The sequence below is a fragment of the Ochotona curzoniae genome, unplaced genomic scaffold, assembly GCF_017591425.1.
Source record: "Ochotona curzoniae isolate NIBS_2020 unplaced genomic scaffold, NIBS_Ocur_1.0 contig_4754, whole genome shotgun sequence".
Taxonomy (NCBI): domain Eukaryota; kingdom Metazoa; phylum Chordata; class Mammalia; order Lagomorpha; family Ochotonidae; genus Ochotona; species Ochotona curzoniae.
In genome coordinates this window covers 1,247,987-1,267,417 of record NW_024466378.1, presented here as the reverse complement: position 1 = coordinate 1,267,417, position 19,431 = coordinate 1,247,987, and the positions used below count along the sequence as shown (strand labels likewise).

At 38.8% G+C, this 19,431-nt stretch overlaps 1 protein-coding gene across 12 annotated transcripts in view; it reads left to right on the top strand.

The window, feature by feature from the left end:
* Nucleotides 1-19,431, top strand: part of DCAF6 (DDB1 and CUL4 associated factor 6) — a 110,807-nt gene that overhangs the window by 80,527 nt on the left and 10,849 nt on the right. For 7 of the 12 annotated variants that reach the window (XM_040987559.1, XM_040987557.1, XM_040987553.1 and 4 more), the window contains 2 exons: nt 141-462; nt 18,447-18,585. In XM_040987559.1, the coding sequence (XP_040843493.1) occupies nt 141-462; nt 18,447-18,585 (461 nt within the window). Of the gene's footprint in view, nt 1-140; nt 463-4,400; nt 4,443-18,446; nt 18,586-19,431 lie in introns of all 12 variants that reach the window. The other 5 variants (XM_040987549.1, XM_040987547.1, XM_040987556.1 and 2 more) reach the window with 2 other exon arrangements.

The window sequence follows — 19,431 nt, the reverse complement described above, 5'->3', positions numbered from 1 at the left end:
TAGAGGCTATTTCCTAGTAGATGTGTTGTGAAATTTTCCCTTTCCTCTCAGAGGAATCAGACATAGTGGAAAATATCAGTCCCTTAGTTAAACAATCGATGTTGCACATGACCAGCTATTTCTACTTTAATTTCTGACAGCACAATCAAATACATTTACATCCGAGCCATTGGATTCCAACTCAGGAGACAAGAGTGACCTTAATCTTGGTAGCCCTTGTGAGGGTCCAGAAGAATCCTCTTCGTGTGAAAAGGACAAGGAGCCAGAAACCTCAGATGAGACCGGCACTCAGAGTCCTTGCAATCAGAACCCGAGTCCTGAGCCTCAGTCCCATCCAGAAGCCATCGAGCCTCCTGCTCCTGAGACGTCGGTCAGGGACGCCACTCTTCAGGACACTGATGACAGTGATGATGACCCAGTCCTAATCCCGGGCGCAAGGTATCGAGCAGGACCTGGTGATAGGTAGGTAACTTTTTTAATAATCATGAACTGTAAAAGATATATTTCAAAGGATTTGTTTGAAGTCACAAAAAGGAGTCTCTCCAGTTTTGACAGTCAGGGTTTGAGGGTGTATCAGCATTTTGAGAACTGTACATGACTTCTTTTTGCATTTTTTGAACAAACTGTGCATTGAAAAGAGGAAAAAAGAGAATGTATTGATGCCTGTCCAGCGCTGAGGCTTGCTCCTCACTTACACTTCAGGAGGAGTGAATGCTGAGAATGATCAGCAACACTAAGGAGATATGGCTGCTTTGTATGTCCTGCACTTTATCGGTATTATCTTTAGTGTTGTTCTGCTTTCCTGTGTCCCTGGAGTAATGTAGTGTGGTAGTAGTTCTCTTTAAAAAACATGTTTTCATCCCTGATTTCTCGTAAGCTTAACGACTGAAACTTAAAAATAAGAGTTACACAAAATAACAGATATTACAGCTACAGAAAAAAATGCTGGCATGTGCACCTAGTTATGAAACACTTTTCATGACCATTTCAATGGTAAATGGCTTTCATTTTATATAATCCCATAGTGTATTTTAGGAGATTAAATAAATACATTTATATTTCATACTTAAACCTTATATAATTATTGATATTACACCATAAATTCTTATTGCAGAAAATTAAAGGTGAGCTTCTATTTGAACCACTTTGCCTATTTCTATATTGTATAAACTGTAAAATATTCTGATGTTTCTATTAATTGAAGATATACTAGAAGGACTAATTCGCCTTTAATAAGTGGTAATATTTCATATGAGAAGAGCATAATGACTTGGTTTTGAATCCCGACATCACTGCGTACCAGCACTGTTTCTTCTTGCGTATTGTTTAGTGACACTAAAATACAATTATGATTATTTGGGATTTTTATAAGCATATAAAATGCTGCCAGTCAATCATGGGACCTAGCTCACATTTTAGAGCACTAAATAAATGATTGCTGTGTTAAGCAACTAGTGTTTTCTGTGTGGCTACTTAGCATAGCTCAAGGAAATGAAATCTGAACACAGAGTAAAAAATCTTAACACTGTAGCTTTGTGTCTTTAATCGTATTTGGGAAATATTTATATTTCCATGGGTTTTAAATGTGAAGCCAATAGTCTTTACCTGTAGTTGTACTGTAGAGACTAGTCAACCATAATTTCCTTACATCTGTTAGTCCTCAGCATTCTTAGTGTGTATAGGAGATAAGTAAAAGATAATTCTGTTCCCTTTTATAGCCAGTAAAAGCCCTTTAGACTGCCATTGCCTGTTAATGTATGTAGATATAATTAGCAGGTGTAACACAGTTTGAAAATCAAACAGGGTTTCCCAGAATCCAGAGTGAAGGGCTAAATTCTATAATCATCCAACTTACACATTTAAAAATATACTAGAAAAAATACATATTAAAATTGGAGAAAATTATGATTATTTGGCAGGATCTGTTCAGGCTATTTATAACATCCCATGGCTGCTTAAGCTACTTAGCTGAAGAAACTGAAGGGCTCAGCAATAGTCTTATGTATTCTGGACCTAACGCAGGTGGTAAAAGAAACACTATTATAGCGTCATTGAGAAAGGAGGTTTTGGTGGAAGTGTAGGCCTTAAACAGTCTTGCAGCTATAATATTGTTCTCTAAAGCTGTATCATTTGCTCATCACTTTCATAATTATTAGATGATGTATGTTTGAGAGATTGTCTTAGGTTTTAGAGCCACCATAAAATCAACCTTCGATGGCCTTATCGACAGGACATCTGCATGCCAAACTGAGTAGGATCTTTGAGAAGATTGCTAATCAGCAGACAGCTGCCTGGACACGATGCCACATAGGCATAATCTCCTGAGTTCATAGTCCCATGGCTAGATCAAGCTTGCAGTCACTCTGGATCTATATTTCCTTCTATCTTTTTCTTTTTTTTTAAAAAAAAGATTATTTATTTATTTATTTATTTATTTGAAAGTTAGAAGGACAAGGAGAGGCAAATCTTCCATCTATTTATTTACTTAGCAAACCATTCTTGAGCTCTGCTCAGGTCTCCCATGTGGGTGCAGGGTCCCCAGGACTTGGGCCATCTCCTCTGCTTTCCCAGGTGCATTGAAAGGGGGAACCAGGACTTGAACCATTACTCTGCTATGGGATGCCAGCTCTTCCAACCACAGCTCAACCTGCTGCATCGCAGTGCTGGCTCCAGCTTCTCCGCCTCTCTAAATACTGTGTTTTACACATGTAGTTTGGATATTTGGAATTAGTTTGCTGTATATATTGTTTTGTTTTATAGGGAATTGTAGTAAACTTACAGAATAATAACAGAATAACAAACATCTTATTTTTAAATAAACTTAGGCTATACTGAAGAAGGAAAAATATTTACATTCTTATGACTTAGTTAAAGTACCACCTGGAATTTCACTTATGGACTAAGATCAAGCAAAGGCATTTGTCTTAGAGAATGAAGGCCTTCACAACCAATGTAGATATTTTAAGGTAGAACTACCACAAGTCTATATGAATATCTCTGAGGTCAAGTGTTTTTTTTTCCTAAAGGAGCAGACAGTGGATATTGAATATTTTGCACTTTGCTGACCAAGAAATTAGGTGGGGGCTTTTTTGTAGTTTTTATGTGACCCTTTAAGATGTAACTGTTTCAAAAGATGAAATGTTTCTTAGCATAAAAGTCATTATGTAAAACCAGCGGTGGACCAAGACTTTGCCCACGTGCCTTTGTTTTGTAATTCCTGCTCTCTGCTAAGTCAGTTTCGTATAGAGAGACCATGTGATAGTGTATATGGTAACATGCTTCTGCTGTCCGTATTCCAATTTAAAGCAATGAAATCTTTGAATTTGGGTGTCCTTTATCTACAATAAAAAAAAAATAAGATTAGGTGGAAAATAATTGAAAAAAAATCAAGCACACTTCTAATCATGATATTAAAGAATATTAAATACAATGAGTATGTATATCCCCTAGTGATATTGTATGAATATGTGCTGCCGTAACTGAAAGGAGAATGGTTAGGGTTTTGTTTAGGTGACCTTTACATAAACTCTTCATGGTACCATATTTATTTTAGAGTAAATGGTATGATGATCTGGTAGGTCGCTTGTCATCTTGATAAATTCGAGGGAAAATTAGGCTACTGTCTTTAAAGAAAAAAGGACAAGCATCTAAAAAAAGGTTACTAAAAAAAAGGACAAATGAGCTGTCTCAATTGCAGTGGCCTAGCAGTTTTTCCCTAAATATGAAGAATACTAATCCTATTTTCCCCATTAATACTTAATAAATTGTTTACGTAGGAATTTGTTCCATTTACCTGCTGTGGACTTTGTAACATGGTGTATATTTTTAAAGTAAAAATTCTTTGTATTGTAAATTTGCCAGCATCTGTTCAGTCATCCTCATATTTCTAATGACTCAAATTTAGTCTTTATATTAATTGAAAGTGCAGGAGAAAAAATCATCATCAAAGCAAAGCAATGGGTTCCTGGGGAGTTAAAAGCCCTGTTATTTGCTTGCTTGTTATGCAGTCTTGTATGTAGGCTAAGTGATTCAGCTCAGAATGTATTTCTTTGCCTTGGGGAGCGTCCTGCAGGGGTTCCTGCTTGCAGGTGTTCCTGTGGAGGGCGCCCTAGTGAGTTGACCCAGGTCCCCCACTCTGACTGCCTTAGGTTCTGGTTGATTTACAAGGTCAAAGGCAGTAAGTACTGTGTCTTCCTTCAGTCTGTCTTCAGTGAGTGTTTGTTTCCTTAATTTCTTAATACATTTTAGATTAAATTACATTTTTCTGGTTTAATGCTTTAAGTCAGAAAGGGAAATAATTTTAATTATAATGATTGATGAAAGAAACTGGTTACCTTAATGTTTCACATATTTGGTCCTTTGAAATTTTGTGACTTCAGTTATTGTGTTCCTTTCACTAGATTTAATATCAGAGGAACAACAATAGGTGATAGAATAATGAGGTAATTCAGTATGTTCCTTCATTTTTTCTTTATGATGGATTTGCCAGGATTTCTTCCACAGCTAACTCCCTTTGCTATTAACAGTTAATATTCCCTTTGAACTTACTGAACTCCTAAGCAGGTTGCATTTCACAAACTACATTGAGCTGCATGCACTGCATGGGAAGAGAATGAAATTCTCTGTGTGTACATGTAACTGATGTCCACGTCAAGTGTGTCTTATGACAAAAGAATTAAAATCTGAAATGATGTCCTTTAGATGCTGATTATTTGCTTTGATTATTTTGTTGAATAATGCAGCTTATTTCTTTAAAGCTTGATTGGGATAGCAATTAGCAGGTTTTGGTTTTTTTCAAATAAATACATGCACTTTTTATTGAGACCAGTGTCTAAAAATTAGCTTGAACCTAATTCTATGCATTGGTTTAAGATTCTGACTTTGGGGGTTGGTGTTGTTGCACAGCGAATTAATCCATGCTTGTCATCTTAATCCGGTGCTGGTTCGTATCTTGGCTGCTCCACTCGGATCCAGCTCCCTGCTAATGGCCAGGGAGAACAGCAGAAGGTGGGTCTAAGTTCTTGTGTCCCTGCCACCCACATGGGAAACCTGGATGAAACTCTTGGCTTCAGCCTCGCCAGCCCTTACCATTGTGACTGTCTGGAGAGTGAACCAGCAGGTAAAAGACTTATTTTCTTTAGTTTAGAATCTTACAATGAAATACATTTTTGGTAGAACTTTACAGTAAGGGGCCAGTACCATGGCTCAATGGACAAGTCCTCCACCTTCAAAGTGCAGGCATTCCTCATGGGAGCCAATTCATGTCCAATCCAGATCCTTGCTTATTGCTTGGGAAAGCAGTAGAGGATGACCAAAGCCTTGGTACCCTACATGCATGTGGGATACCTGAAAGAATTCTTGCTCCTGGTTTCAGATCAACAGCTCTGGCTGTTGCAGCTATTTGGAGAGTAAACCAGTAGGTTGAAGATCTTTCTCTGTCTCTCCTTCTCTCTGCTAATCTGCCTTTCAAATAACAATAAATACATCTTTAAAAAAAAACCAAAACTTTTACAGCAAACATCAACCAAGTTGTTTACTGAAAACCTAGCTTACTGAGAGAAGCAACTTTGTTCTCCCATTCTTTTTTTTTTTTTTTAAGATTTATTTTATTTTTATTGGAAAGGCAGATATACAGAGAGGACAGACAGAGAGGAAGATCTTCCATCCGAATGATTCAATCCCCAAGTGAGCGCAACAGTCCATGTCGATGCTATGCCATATCCGAAGCCAGACCCTCTTCGGGGTCTCCCACACCGGTGCAGGGTGCCAAAGCTTTGGGCCGTCTTCAACTGCTTTCCTGGGCCACAAGCGGGGAGCTGGATGGGACGAGGGGCCGCTGAGATTAGAACCGGTGCCCATATGGGATCCCGGGCGTGCAAGGCGAGGACCTTAACCACTGCGCCACCGCGCCGGGCCCTGTTCTCCCATTCTAATGGCACGTGTCTTCTGTTTAGTATCAGTTTCTAAAATCAGGTAATAAAGTGTGACAGCAACAATGAGAAATGAACAATTGATAGATATTTAAGGTCCATTCTCAAGATTTCAATGTGAAAACTTCTGATTTCCTTTTGTACTCGTGTGGTACTTCTCGGCTGTTTTAACATTGAGTTACATGGGAAGCAGTTCTTTGAAGTACTAGTTTTCACTTTGTAGCTTAACGACAGTAAAATGAAATTTGTTTTAGGGTTCTTTGATTTTGTGATTCATATTTTTTATCCAAAACACTTAAAAGCTGATTTCTACTTTTACAGTGAAGATTGGAACTAAGAAGTAACTTGTTACATTAAGTGTTACAGAAGCTGAAAGACTGAAATAAAGAACTAATGTAATAATAAGAAATAGTAAAGAAAATGTGACAGCTACTTCCTATTGAGTGAATAAGATTAGATTTATTGTTTTCTACTTCAGTTATTTTCCTATATAGAGATTATCTTTTATAAGGCAATACTTTCTTCATCCTTGCACATTTGTTCTGTCTCCATTTTAGTAGTTCAGTATACAGAAGTGTACAAGTTACCTAAGATAAGCAAAATCAGAAAATTGTCACAGATTAATATCTCTCTTGCTTTTAACTGGTCTTCATTTGGGACTCTTTTTATAATCTTCCCAAACTCAGGGGTGGAGAAGTCTACCCATGGACCACATAATGCCCCTAAAATCATCTGGTTATCACTACCAGCACAATCAAAGGCAGGACTCAAAATGCACTGCATATAAAGCAGGCTAGTGTTTTTTGGTTTTTTTTTAAGATTTATTTTTATTGGAAAGGCAGATTTTCAGAGGAGAGACTGATTCACTCCCGAAATGGCAGCAATGGCTAGAACTGAGGCAACCCAAGGGAGCCAGGAGCTTCCTCCACTTCTCCCCTGGGGGTACAGGGTCCCAAGCTTTGGGCCACCCTCTGCTGCTTTCCCAGACTGCAGTCAGTGCGCTGGATGGTAAGTCAAGGAGTAGGGAAGCAAACCGGTGCCCATGTGGGATGCTGATGCTCACAGGCAGGTTAGCAGTGGAGCTAGCACACCAGCCCCACAGAGCAGGCTAATTTTTAAGTAGATAATATCCTATGGATTGTGAATAATGTAAGATTATCTAAATGGCGCTTGGCAGTAAGAAAATTTCCTAACCCTGGATGCTAGATGACCTGTTTTCTGCATATGTTTCTTTGGGTTGTAAGCATAACAGTAGCCATCCCCTCTTTGTTTTTCACATCTCAATAGTATCTTGAGCTATTCTGCCCATCTATATTGGTAGGAAGCTAGAATTGGGAGCTAGCAATCAAACCCAGACCCGTTAGTAAGGATGCAGAAATTGAACTGGTGTCTTAATTCCTTGGCAAAAGGTTGCACTCTTGCCAATACATTTTTAGTTAGTAATGTAAAGATAGATTTTAACTCTGAATGATAAAAAATTTTAGATTAGAAAGTTTAGATTGATGAAATTCTTTTACCAAAACTTATAAAGTCAGTATAAGAAAAATTTATATAGGATGAATGAAAAGAATTGATGAGATTGTACTGATAGGTATTATAAAGAGCAACAGTATTCAGGACTAAAGTGAACATTCATAACAAGATATACAGAAAATTTAATTTTTTTCTTTGCTTCTAGTGTGTTTTTTATCTATGCCAAGGGATGTTTCTTTGACACACACCCATTACAGCTTGTGTTAAGGTAGCGAAGTTCTGTAGCTGTTAGGAAAGTAGATACAGAAACGTAATCATTGTTGCCAAAACTATCCTATCGACTGAAAAAAAAAAAAAGTCAAACTCAAGCTGTTTTAAATGGGAAAATGCAAGAATTTCATCATGTAACTGGGAAGATGAGGGTTATTGTTTAGTGTCCCAGTGTACTGAAGTGTGTATGGCTCTCTGAGGTGCACAGTATGCATTCCATGGTAAGGTCTCTGAGAAGACTTGCATCAAAGAAACCCATTTAACTGTTTAATTGGTCACTTCCACACCTACTTAATCATAAGCCTAATTTGTGGTATACTTATGAAAAATTCCCCAAGTTATAGAATGTGCTCTTATTCCAGACCATTATAACTGCATTCTGGATTGAGTATTGCATGCACTAGAACCTGACACTTGGGGTTTCCAACCTCGCTTTGGCATTTGATTTCTGCACAGTAAAGCATTTCTTTCTATAAAATTCAGATGATGTAACTTTAGTCCTGGGCTTGTATTTTATCCTTAGTAAGCGTTTTGTATGCTGCCCTTGTTTGGCTGTTTGAAGTTGAAGGACCTCTTAGGTCATTTTATTCTGGTTGGAGTAAAGTAGCCTTCTCCTACTCTTTAATTATGCCATTTTTCCCCCTAAGCTATCTTCCTCCAAGTTATTTTAATACCAATTGTGTCAGTTAATTTGTGTCACTCTTGCTTTGTGTATGACATTTTTTTGAAAAGAATTACCACTGAAGCTGATATTATGACATCCCATATGGAGGTTGGTTTGTGTCCTGGCTGTTTTCACTTCTGATCCAGCTCCCTACTGCTTGGCTAAGAAAACCAGCAGATCTTGGCCCATTGGCTAGACCTCTGCCATCCAAGAGGAAAACTGGCTGAAGCTCCTGGCTTCATCTTGGCCCAGTGCTGGCCATGTCATTGTCCCGAGAGTGAGCCACCAAATGGAAGAGCTCTGTCTTTGCCTCTCCCTCTTTCTTTGTAACTTTGCCTTCCAAAATAAATAAATCTTCATAGCTTATATTTTTTGTGTTGTTTATGAAGTTTTGCTTATATTTTAAGGAGTACTGTAGTAAAATGTGACATTTCAGTGTTTCTAACTTTTTGGTTCATAATAGCCTCGCAAATCTTAAATATAAAGCTCATTAGATAATTTTGAAAAATTGTATTTGAAAAGTAGAACCCTAGAGAGGGAGAAGCATGTCTTCCAACTCCCACTTCTGTCCCTAAATGCCCACAACAGCCAGGGCTGGAACAGGCCTAAGCAGGAGCCAGAAACCACCTCCTGCAGGAGTGGCGGGGGCCAAGCACTGGAGCCTTCAACAGCTGCCTCCCAGGGCGCACATTAGCAGGAAGATGAGTCAGAAGTGGGGAAGGAGTGTGATCCCAGAATGTAGGCATTCCACTTGGCAACTTAAGCTACTGTGTGACAAAGCCACAGTGCCCACCCACTGCTTTGTAATTTAACCTTAGAATTTTCTTCAAGTTTTCCTGACCAATGAGAGATGGATTTTCATGTTGAAAAAACAAAATGCAAATTCAGGGATCTAGGATTTAACTCAATTGAGTAGCCTTCACAGTCACTCTTTTTTTTTTTTTCTGTTAGTGTGTCTCCCAAACAAGTAACAGCTGACTCCTTGAGCTGTTTGTTATTGCTTTGAAATTGCTGGATGAATCATTTTATATTTATTGTTCGATCAAATAAGTGCTAGATATTGTGCTAATTAATGGGTGCTGGTGATGCTGAAAACACAGTTCCTGTTGTCTGTGAGGTCTCCATTCCATAGTATATGCAGACATGTGCCTGTAGTTACAACACAGTAATTATGTTGATAAGACTCTGCATGAACAGTGAAAGTGTAAGGGCACTACTGACCTTAAACTCAAGTAGCAGAATTTTTGTATTTCTTGGTTTGTGACAAAATCATTTTTGGTTCATACAGTTCGTTTTCTTTCTGCTTCCCCACAACACTAGTGGTCATCACTCACGGATGTTTTGTTTATTGTGGATTGCTTCAATAAATGCCGAACTAATATATTATTTCCCTTGTTTGTTTACTTTTGAAAAAATAGATACTGTCTATGGAATTAGGACTGGCATTTCCCCCCCCCAGGGAGTATCTCACCAAGATATATGCCCATTGTTAACTGTAGCTTTCTGCTCAGTCATTTTCGCTTCTATCTGATAATTGACATGTGACTGTACCACAGTTTATCCATTTTCCTGTAAAGGGACATTTGAGTTACTTCTAGTTTTTGTTATTGTTTCCAGTGCTGCTTCAAAAAATTCTAAACTATATTTCTTGATGCAAAGATTCTCTTGGATGTATACCATACAAACAGAATATTTAATTTTACATAATCTTGTTTCCAAAGAGGAGGGGCTAAGCTAAAAGAATTTCTGGCAGTATATTTTAAATTATCATATGTAGACATGTTCTAATACTTGCTGCTTATGGTACTTCTTTTTTTTTTAAGATTTATTTATTTATTTTTATTGGAAAGTGAGATATACAGAGAGGAGGAGAAATAGAGAGGAAGATCTTCTGTCCGATCATTCACTCCCCAAGTGAGCTGCAATGGCTGGTGCTGTGCCGATCCGGAGCCGGGAACCAGGAACTTCCTCCAGGTCTTCCAAGCGGGTGCAGGATCCCAAAGTACTGGGCCATCCTCGACTGCTTTCCCAGGCCACAAGCAGGGAGCTGGATGGGAATTGGAGCTGCTGGGATTAGAACCGGTGCCCATATGGAATCCCGGCACGTTCAAGGCGAGGACCTTAGCTACTAGGTCACACCGCCAGGCCCTGTATTTCTTAATTTTGATAAGTGAGTGACCAATAATATCTTGTGCCATTTATATTCATTTCCCAGTTTACAAGTGAAAATAGGCTCCTTTTATAGCTATATTTAACTTTCCATAAGGTTGCTATTAAGACATTTTTTCTCTCTGATTTATGGGAATTTTTAGAAATATTTTATTAAGGCCCACTGCAGTGGCTTAGTGGCCTTTCTAATTGTAAATTTATAATCTTAATATCTGCAAAAGCAAGGCCCTGTTCTTTATTTTTTAGGAGAGTCTAAGCTGTTCTTTGTCCTTTGATCCATTTTGTAATCTTTTAGGTTTAAACATAATTCATCAAAACATACTACAGTTGTCATAAAATCTACAGTAAACTTGAGTGAAAGTTGACTCATCTATATAATACAAAATAGTTCTGCGTTTACTTAATAAATCTTTTGAAAATGTATATGGTGCATTTTATGATTTTCCACAGCCAGGTTTGGCTTTGTTTTTTTTTTTTTTTTTCCACAACCAGGTTTTATAGATCCTTCTTTAACTTATGGATGCTTGCTCTTTACAAATGCATCCTTTTTAAATTATATACTCATAATTGTTGCTTGTTTTAGAAATACAAACCATTTCACTAAGCATGTATGTAGGTGCATTGTTAGTTGGCATGTAAATATTGAGACTTTTTTTTAGACAGTCATATCATCTGCAAATACTTGTGCTTTTTTCCTCTTTATCCTTAGTATTTCCTTGCTGTACCAGCCGGCCTTCATAGTGGACGGCACATCCCATTTTGAAAATGCGCCTCTGTTGGCTTACTTAGGTTTGTGCTTCGGGTTTTTATGGATAACCTGGCATCAGTTTAGGGATGTTCCTTTTTGTGTCATAGTTTAGTAACAACTTTTAATCATAAATGTGTATTAATATTAGTGCACTTTTTTTCTCTTTGAAGCTCTGTGGATTTCTTCCTCATTTTGATAATGTGCAGTAGATACTGCTTATCAACATTTTAATGGTAATTCATCCCTGTTTCCTGGAATAGACTCAGGTGCTAATGGTGTAATTTTTTATACACTATTAGATTTAATTTGTTAATATTTTGTGAAGAATTTTTGCATCTGTATTTTAAAAAGTTTATTTTCCTCAGAATTGGAAGATATTTCCTGTCATCAGGGAAAAAAAAAAGTTTATTTTCCGTACCATAGTTCCCCTTTATCCATGGTTTTGCTTTCTTTGACTTCAGTTGCCCACAATCTGCCAGACTCCAAAAATATTGAAAATTCCAGGAATAAACAGTTCCAAAGTTTTAAATCATACTTCCTTCTGAGTAGCATGACCCACCCCTCCCACCTGTGTAAATGTGGTTTATTCCTTGGCCTGCATGTCCACGCTGTGTACTCTGTTCGCTTGTTAGTCGCTTAGTCTCTGTTGCCAGGTTGACTGTCAGAATATCACAGTGCTTGTATTGAACTCAGTATTGGCCTAGGTAGTTATACTGGCAATTCAGATTTGCCAGAGTAGCTGTAAAGTCATATCTTTACGTGAAAAGATGAGCAAAACCACTTTCATACAGCTTTTACATTGTTGTTGCTCCTCTCCGACTGTGCCTAGTTCATAAGTTCAGCATTGCCATAGGTATGTATGCACAGGACAAAATAAAGCCTAGGTAAGGTTTGGTACTATCTGTGGAACCAGGCATCCACTGTGTCTTAGGTCAGGGCCCTTAGCGCTCTTAGAGATAAGGGGGAACTACTTTATTCTTGGTCTGTTTTTTGTTAAAGGTAGTACGACTCAGACTGAATAGGAAAATGTTTCCTCTTTTTCTTTGTCCTGGTAGAGTTTGTATAAGATTGGGATGATCTTTCTTCTGAGAGTTTAGTGGTTTCTATGTATTTAAAGTCATCTTGGCCTAGAGTTTTCTTTTGAGGAAGATTTCTAAATATTATTTCATTGCATTAATAATTGTAGAATTATTTGAATCGTTCTCTCTCTTCCCCCCCTTTTCCCTCCTCACCTTTCTTCCTTTCTTCTAGGTAGAGAAACCAATCATTCCTATCTTCTGGTTCACTGCCCCATTGCCCAAAACTAGGAGCCAGACTCGTTACCTCCCGTGTGGCAGGGACCCACATATGTTAGCCACTAGCTGTTGCCGTCCAGGGTGTGAGTTGTGAGCTATGACTGGGACTCCAACAAGGAATGCAGGCATCTTCAGCAGCAGCTTATCCACTAGGCTGAAGGCCCACCCCTCTGTTTTCCTGTTTCAGTTACTTTAGGATGCTTCTGTTTGATTGGGGATTGGGCTTTGTCAACCTGTATGGATTTTCTTGTTTATTTTAGTGTTTATGGGGTTTTGCTTGATTTTTATTATTCAGAAAGCAAGTAAAGAGGCAGGGGTTAGCAGCCAGTCTCCCTCATGGGTAGCAAGGATACACGTGCCTGAACCATCACCCGCTGCCTTGTGTGGCATACATCACCAGAAAGTTGCAATTGAGGCTTGAATGCAGGTGCTGCAGATGAGAAAGCAGGACTCCTAAGTTATACCTTAGCTGCTACACTGAATGACTTACCCCTATTATAGTACTTCTATTGTCATCTGAATTTCTGCTGTGCCTTTAATTATAGCTGTGTGTTTAAGATCCTGTTATTTTTTTTCTCTACTATAGAATTACTATATGTATATATATTCTTAATTTTAAAGCTTTATTCACTTTACTTGAAAGAGTCACTGAAAGAGTAGGAGAGAGACCTTCCACCTGCTGGGTCACTCCCTAAATGATCGTCAAGGACAGAGCTGAGCTGATCTGAAGTTGGGAGCCAGGAGTCTCTTCCAGGTCTCCCATGTGGGTGTAGGGACTCAAGGCCTCTGCTTTCCTAGGCAGTAAGCATGGGGCTGGATCAGAACTAGAAGAGCCGGGATAGTGGCTCCATAGATGGCAGAATAGTGTGCTGTGCCACTGTGCCAGCTCCTATAACAATTTTTAAAGAAATAGCTTTGCTCTTAGTTGATCCTCTTACACTTATGTTAACCATTTTGATTTCCATTTGTGTGTTTTATTTCATGACTCATTTAAAAATTATTTTTATAAGGTTTATTTTTTATTTTTATTTGAAAAGCATATTTACACAGAGAAGAGAGACAGAGGGATCTTCCATCTACTAGTTTACTCCGCAGATGGCCACAACAGCCAGAGCTGAGCTGATCTGAAGTCAGGAGCCAGGAACAACCTCTGGGTCTCTCATGTGCCATGTTGGAACCCAGGAACTTGGGCCGTCCTCCTCTACTTTCCCAAGCCATAAGCAGGGAGCTAGATTGGAAGTGGAGCAGCTGGGACATAAGCTGGTGCCCATATAGGATACTAGTATTGTACGTGGAGGCTTAGGCTACTATGCCACAGTCCTTTTTCCTTTGACTTCTCAGGTTGTACACATTCAGCATTATTGTTATTAACGCCCAACCTCCAACGTGTCATCAGAGAAATTGGTTGTTTTCCCAAATGCATAGGAACTTTGTGCCTTAATATGCAACAATGATGCATTTGACATTGTTTCATATATGTTTGAAAATAACTCATTATGGTTCTTGAATGCAAAACTGTGTGTATGACCATTGGATTAGATTTCCTAATTGAGCTGTTCAAATCATCTGTGTTTTTGATGATGCTTTGTGATAGTTTAATTTGTATAAATTGAGAGAAATGTTGAAATCTCTACATGAATGGTGATTTCGTTTAATTTTCCCTCTAATTCTACCTTTTTTTTAATTTCTATTTTTATTGGAAAGACAGTTACAGAAAAAGGGAGAGACAGAGAAACGTATCTTCTGTCTGCTGGTTCACTCCCCACATACCCGCAACAGCTGGAGCTGGGCCAGTCCAAAGCCACGTCTCCCATATCAGTATAAAGAACTTGGTTCATCCTCTGCTGGTTCTCAGGCCATTGTCAGGGAGCTGGATCAGAAGTGCAACAGCCAAGACTGGCTCTGGTATCCTTGTGGGATGCTGGAGCCTTGGATGGATGCTTAACTTACTGCGCCAGGGCACTGTCCCCCATGTGGGATGCTGGAGCCTTAACTTACACCAGGACACTGGCCCCCATGTGGGATGCTAGAGCCTTAACTTACACCAGGACACTGGCCCCCATGTGGGATGCTGGAACCTTAGCTTACACCAGGGCACTGGTCCCCATCCTTCTTTAGAAGCATACTTTGGAGCTGTCTTCATTGGGCGCTTACACGCTTAACTGTTCTACCTTCTTGGTGAGTTGAACGTCAGGATTTTCTTGAACTTTAATGCTGTTCGTTAACTTCAGTCTATTTTTCAGCACAACTCACTTATGTATCTGAAAAGCAGAGCTAAAGAGAGCTCTCGTCCACTGCTTGCTCACCAAATAACCACAGTGGTCTGTTCTGGGCCACGCTAATGCCAGAAGCCAGAAACTCCATCCTGGTCTCCGACCCACATGGATGGCAGGGACTCTTGCATTGAGGCCCTTTTCTATGACTCCCCAGCATGTTATCAGGGAGCTGGGACAGAAGAGGAGCTGAAATGTGATAACAGTGTCCTGGGAAGAACCTTAATCCACTGTGCCACACCACCAGCTTCCCTAGTCTATTTTTCTGATTAATGATACTGTGTTACCTTTCATTTTTATTAGTATTTGCATGACAACTTTTGTCCTCAACCTTTGCTTGGTCTCAATCTTTAGACTGATCCTAAATAGTCTTTTTCCCATTTTCCAAATTCCCATTTCACCATACATGAATTTGATTTAAATTTATTTTGACTGTGGCTATGTTCGGACTTGTTTTTGAACTTTGAATTCTAATTTTCCTGTCTTTTTTTCTGATTTTTGCTTTTCCCCCTTATTGTACTTCTTTTTTCCCTTTGGCTCAGAATTTATACCACTAGTATTTTTTTTTTACTTGCTTCTGAAATTTCCCTCTCAATTAATTACACAAAGCCTTTATACACTTCAGAAATTGTGCACCAAATGAGTAAATAACATTTCATGAAGAAATCAAAGTTCTCAAAAACAGCTTTGCAAATGTTAGCTTTTAATAAAGGCTTATTTGGTAATTGGTGTTTTTCCTATGAGCATTATTTTAATATTCTTATGATTAGTTTACACTGTAGTAAAGTACAAATTCATTTCCAGTGACCTATATTCTTCCAACATTTCTTATGAAATGTCTTCTAGGAAAGTAACTTAATTGTAATAATGATAAGTATATTCATTTCTTTAGAACTGTTAGCAAGGGAGGCCATTCATGCGGTTGTGTATATAGATACAGCACCTGCAGCCACGTGACAGCTTTTTAAATTTTGTATGTAGTTTCTTTTATCTGAAAGGCAGAGAAAGATACAGCTACAGGTTCACTCCCCAAACGCCCCCCCAACAGTCATGGCTGGGCCAGACTGAAGCCAGGAGCCAGGAACTCATTCCAGGGCTCCCATACAGGCAGCAGAGACCTTGCTGCTTTAACCATCATCTGCTGGATAGGCAGCAGGGTAACTGGAACTTGAACTAGGCACTCTGGGATGCAGGTACCTACAGGGCATCTTAACCTGGGTGTCCAATCCATGCCCCGTTTAAGCTTTTAACGTAAAACGTGTGCACATGAAGCTTTTCTTAGATTGGTAAATGATCTAATCTCTGATTTAAACTTTAACACAAACTGTATGTTTTGAGATGCAAACTTTTAAATGATTACTTATTAGGACAGTTAAACCAAACAAATGTTAAGTAGAACAATTAGACCATTTTCCGGGCCAAACTTTCTAAATTAATATTTATGCTTTGGTGTAGTTCTCCTTGATTCTTAATTTTAATTACCTCATTACAGCCTTAGTTTTGTTTACATGTTGGGTTTTAAATTATTTGAGCTGCCATCTAAATTCTTGTCACATAATTTCTTTTGTCATTTGTAGCTCTTAAGGCCTTTGGCTTAACAGAGAGAGAGAGAGAGAGGGAGAGAGAGAGAGAGCGGGCAGGCACGCGCCTCTCAACTCTTCTTCTCAACTCCCAATCAGATGAAAGATAACAGAGAAAACTCTGCTTTCTATCTGGGAATTTCTAACTGGGAATTTTTATAACTTAAAAATTTAGTGTAGACTCCTTTTTAGCATAGGAAAATAAAATACTTTTTAAATGTATATGAAAGAATATGCCATTTTACTTTATGAAAAGAACTTTTTTTCATTATAGAAAAGCATGTAATTCTTATGTATGTTTTAAGAGCCCCCTTTTTGTGTTTTATTTTTTTACTTGAAAGTCAGAGTCAGGAGAGGGAGTGCACTGAGACCTGATCCATTCCCAAAGGCCACCGGGTTGGGACTGTAGCCAGGACCTCCTCCAGGTCTCCCATGTGGGTGTCAGGGGCCCAAGTAATTTGGACCATCCAGCACTGCTTTTCCCAGGCCAGTAACGGAGCTGGATTGGAAGTAGAACAGTCGGGATACAAACTGTCCTGCATATGGGATGCTGGCATTGCAGTCTGCAGCTTTACCCACCCTACGATAAAGCCAGCCCCTCAGACTCTTTTTTAAGCATAAGGGCTATTTATTTATTTACGTACTTGCTTAAAAGGCAGAATTAGAGCGGGGTAGGTAACGAGAGAGCAAGGGTCAGGCTTGGCAGTTTAGCATGCTAATACTAGGTGCTGCTATGTGTCCTTGCTGCTCCATGTTCTTATGCACACATTCTGGTACTGCTGTCCTCTGGCTTTACCAAATGGCATCGCACCTCGTTCTGGACTATGAGCCTCCGGAACCAGGAGCCAAAGACCCTGCTTGCCATCATAAGTAGGTTGTTTTGCATACTCTGTTGTAATATAGTGAAAGACCGATAGAGTGCAACAGCAATAGAATGGATTACATTAGCATTGAACATGAAGTGAACATCCTATACTCAAAAAGGGGCAGGCAGTGAGCTACAGCTCAGTGCGGCCATGTGATGCAGTAGATATTGTAAGCTGTCATTTGGTTGAAGTTCACAAGCAGAATTAATCCTTGCCATTAGAATAGTGTATTCACAGAATGGGGGCATTTAGACATTCCTGGGATCTGGTTATGTTGTGTTCCCTGAATACTGATAAATGAGCAGTTCCTGTGGTAAGAATCCGTAAGATTTGTCATGACTTTGAACCCTCTGTACATGGGCCATTCCTCAGTGGAAAATTCACACCTTTCATACTGGACCCCTTTCAAACTCCTACCACTAGGGCTTATTTTCCCAAACTCTTGCCTCTCTAATAGACATAAATATCTTTTCGATATGATAAGCACAAAAATAAGACAACTTGTTTTTGTCATGTTGTTGGTGAAACTGAGCATCTTTTCTGTAACTTGTTCCAAGATTCATTTTTCTTAACTGGTTTGCAGGCTTTTCTTGGTTATTATACGCCAAATTATATTTTAAATAAACTTGAATTAAGAAAGTCATTAATCCGGGTAAGGAGGGGTTTCTCCTAATAGTGCAGTCAGTTTTTTTAAAGGAGGCTTAAAATGTATCTAAGCGACATTTTACTTCCAAAATTGTTTCTGCACTGCTACTGTGTGTTAATTTTAATTTCACTTGGTTTCTGGTGTCTTCACTTCCCTTGTTACAGAGAGGAGCGGAAAGAGAGTTGACTAAACTGTTTTATTTGCAGTGACATTGCACATGCGTCTTGTCTGTATCGTGTTTTGTTAAATAGCCCTTTACAAACCCGTGTGCCGCATGCTCCTTTTCTGTGTCAACCAGGATCACACCTGTGAGTGATCGTTTAACTACAGTGTTTTGTTGTAAGTGACAGCTAGTCGGGTGCAGCCTCGCTGCTGCGTCTTCCTCTTTATGCCTTTGATTGGGGGTTACCTCACTGAGATAGGTATGTTCTGGATTGGATGCATTTTAAAAATCTTTATCATTCTGCAGTAGGCTGTGAATGTTTTTTACTTATTTTTGTGTTTTTTTTTTCTTTCAATATGTGAAACGTAGACGCTCTGCTGTTGCCCGCATTCAGGAGTTCTTCAGGCGGAGAAAAGAAAGGAAAGAAATGGAAGAATTGGATACTTTGAACATTAGAAGGCCACTGGTTAAAATGGTTTATAAAGGCCATCGCAACTCCAGGACAATGGTACTCCACACTCATGGCATGCTGTGGTGAAATTACAGCTTGACATTATAAATTTTTTCTGTACTGATTGCCTTCATGTGTTGCCACTTCAATTATCTGTTTCTTCATACATGGTTCATTTCGTTCTGTAGCACAGTGTGTGAAAGGCCACTGTTTATTACAAAAACACTCTACCATGATGATGAAATATATTTTGATTTTTAGAAATTTTATCTTATGCACACATCCACTGCTCCTTTTCTTTCACACTGGCCGCTGTCTAGCTGAACAGTTCCTAGTGCTTTTGGGAGAGAAGTATTTGGATTTATGAAATACAGGTTGATAGCAAAATATAATCAGAATGATCTACTTAGGAACTAAGTGTTTTTGTTGGTTATTTCATCTCTCTACACTTCAGTTATATCTGTAAAATAATCATATCAGACCAGATGAACTTTTAAGATTTTGTCTAGTATTCACTAGTTATAGTAATAAGAGCATCTTTTTCAGATAATTATCGTTATAACTGTTGTTATGAACAATTTATATATGGAAAGTGCTACTCTTATATATTCATTGAATGAGAAAAAATTATCTACAGAATCTGTTTTAACCTGCTGTCTTTGGGGCAGGGAGATAGTTAACTGACTTTATGCTTATCATTGACAGCAGGAGTGGAATCATTTTGAAAGATACTCGGTATTAATAGATGCAGCTGATTTACACTTGTTGTATCTTTCTAGTTTAGATTCTGGAGGTGATGGGCATTTGGCCTGGCATGTTGAAGTGCCTGGCTTTGGTTCCTAGCCCTTGTTCCTGACCCAGCTTCCTGCTGCTGCAGGCCTGGAAGGCAGTGATGTGGCTCAT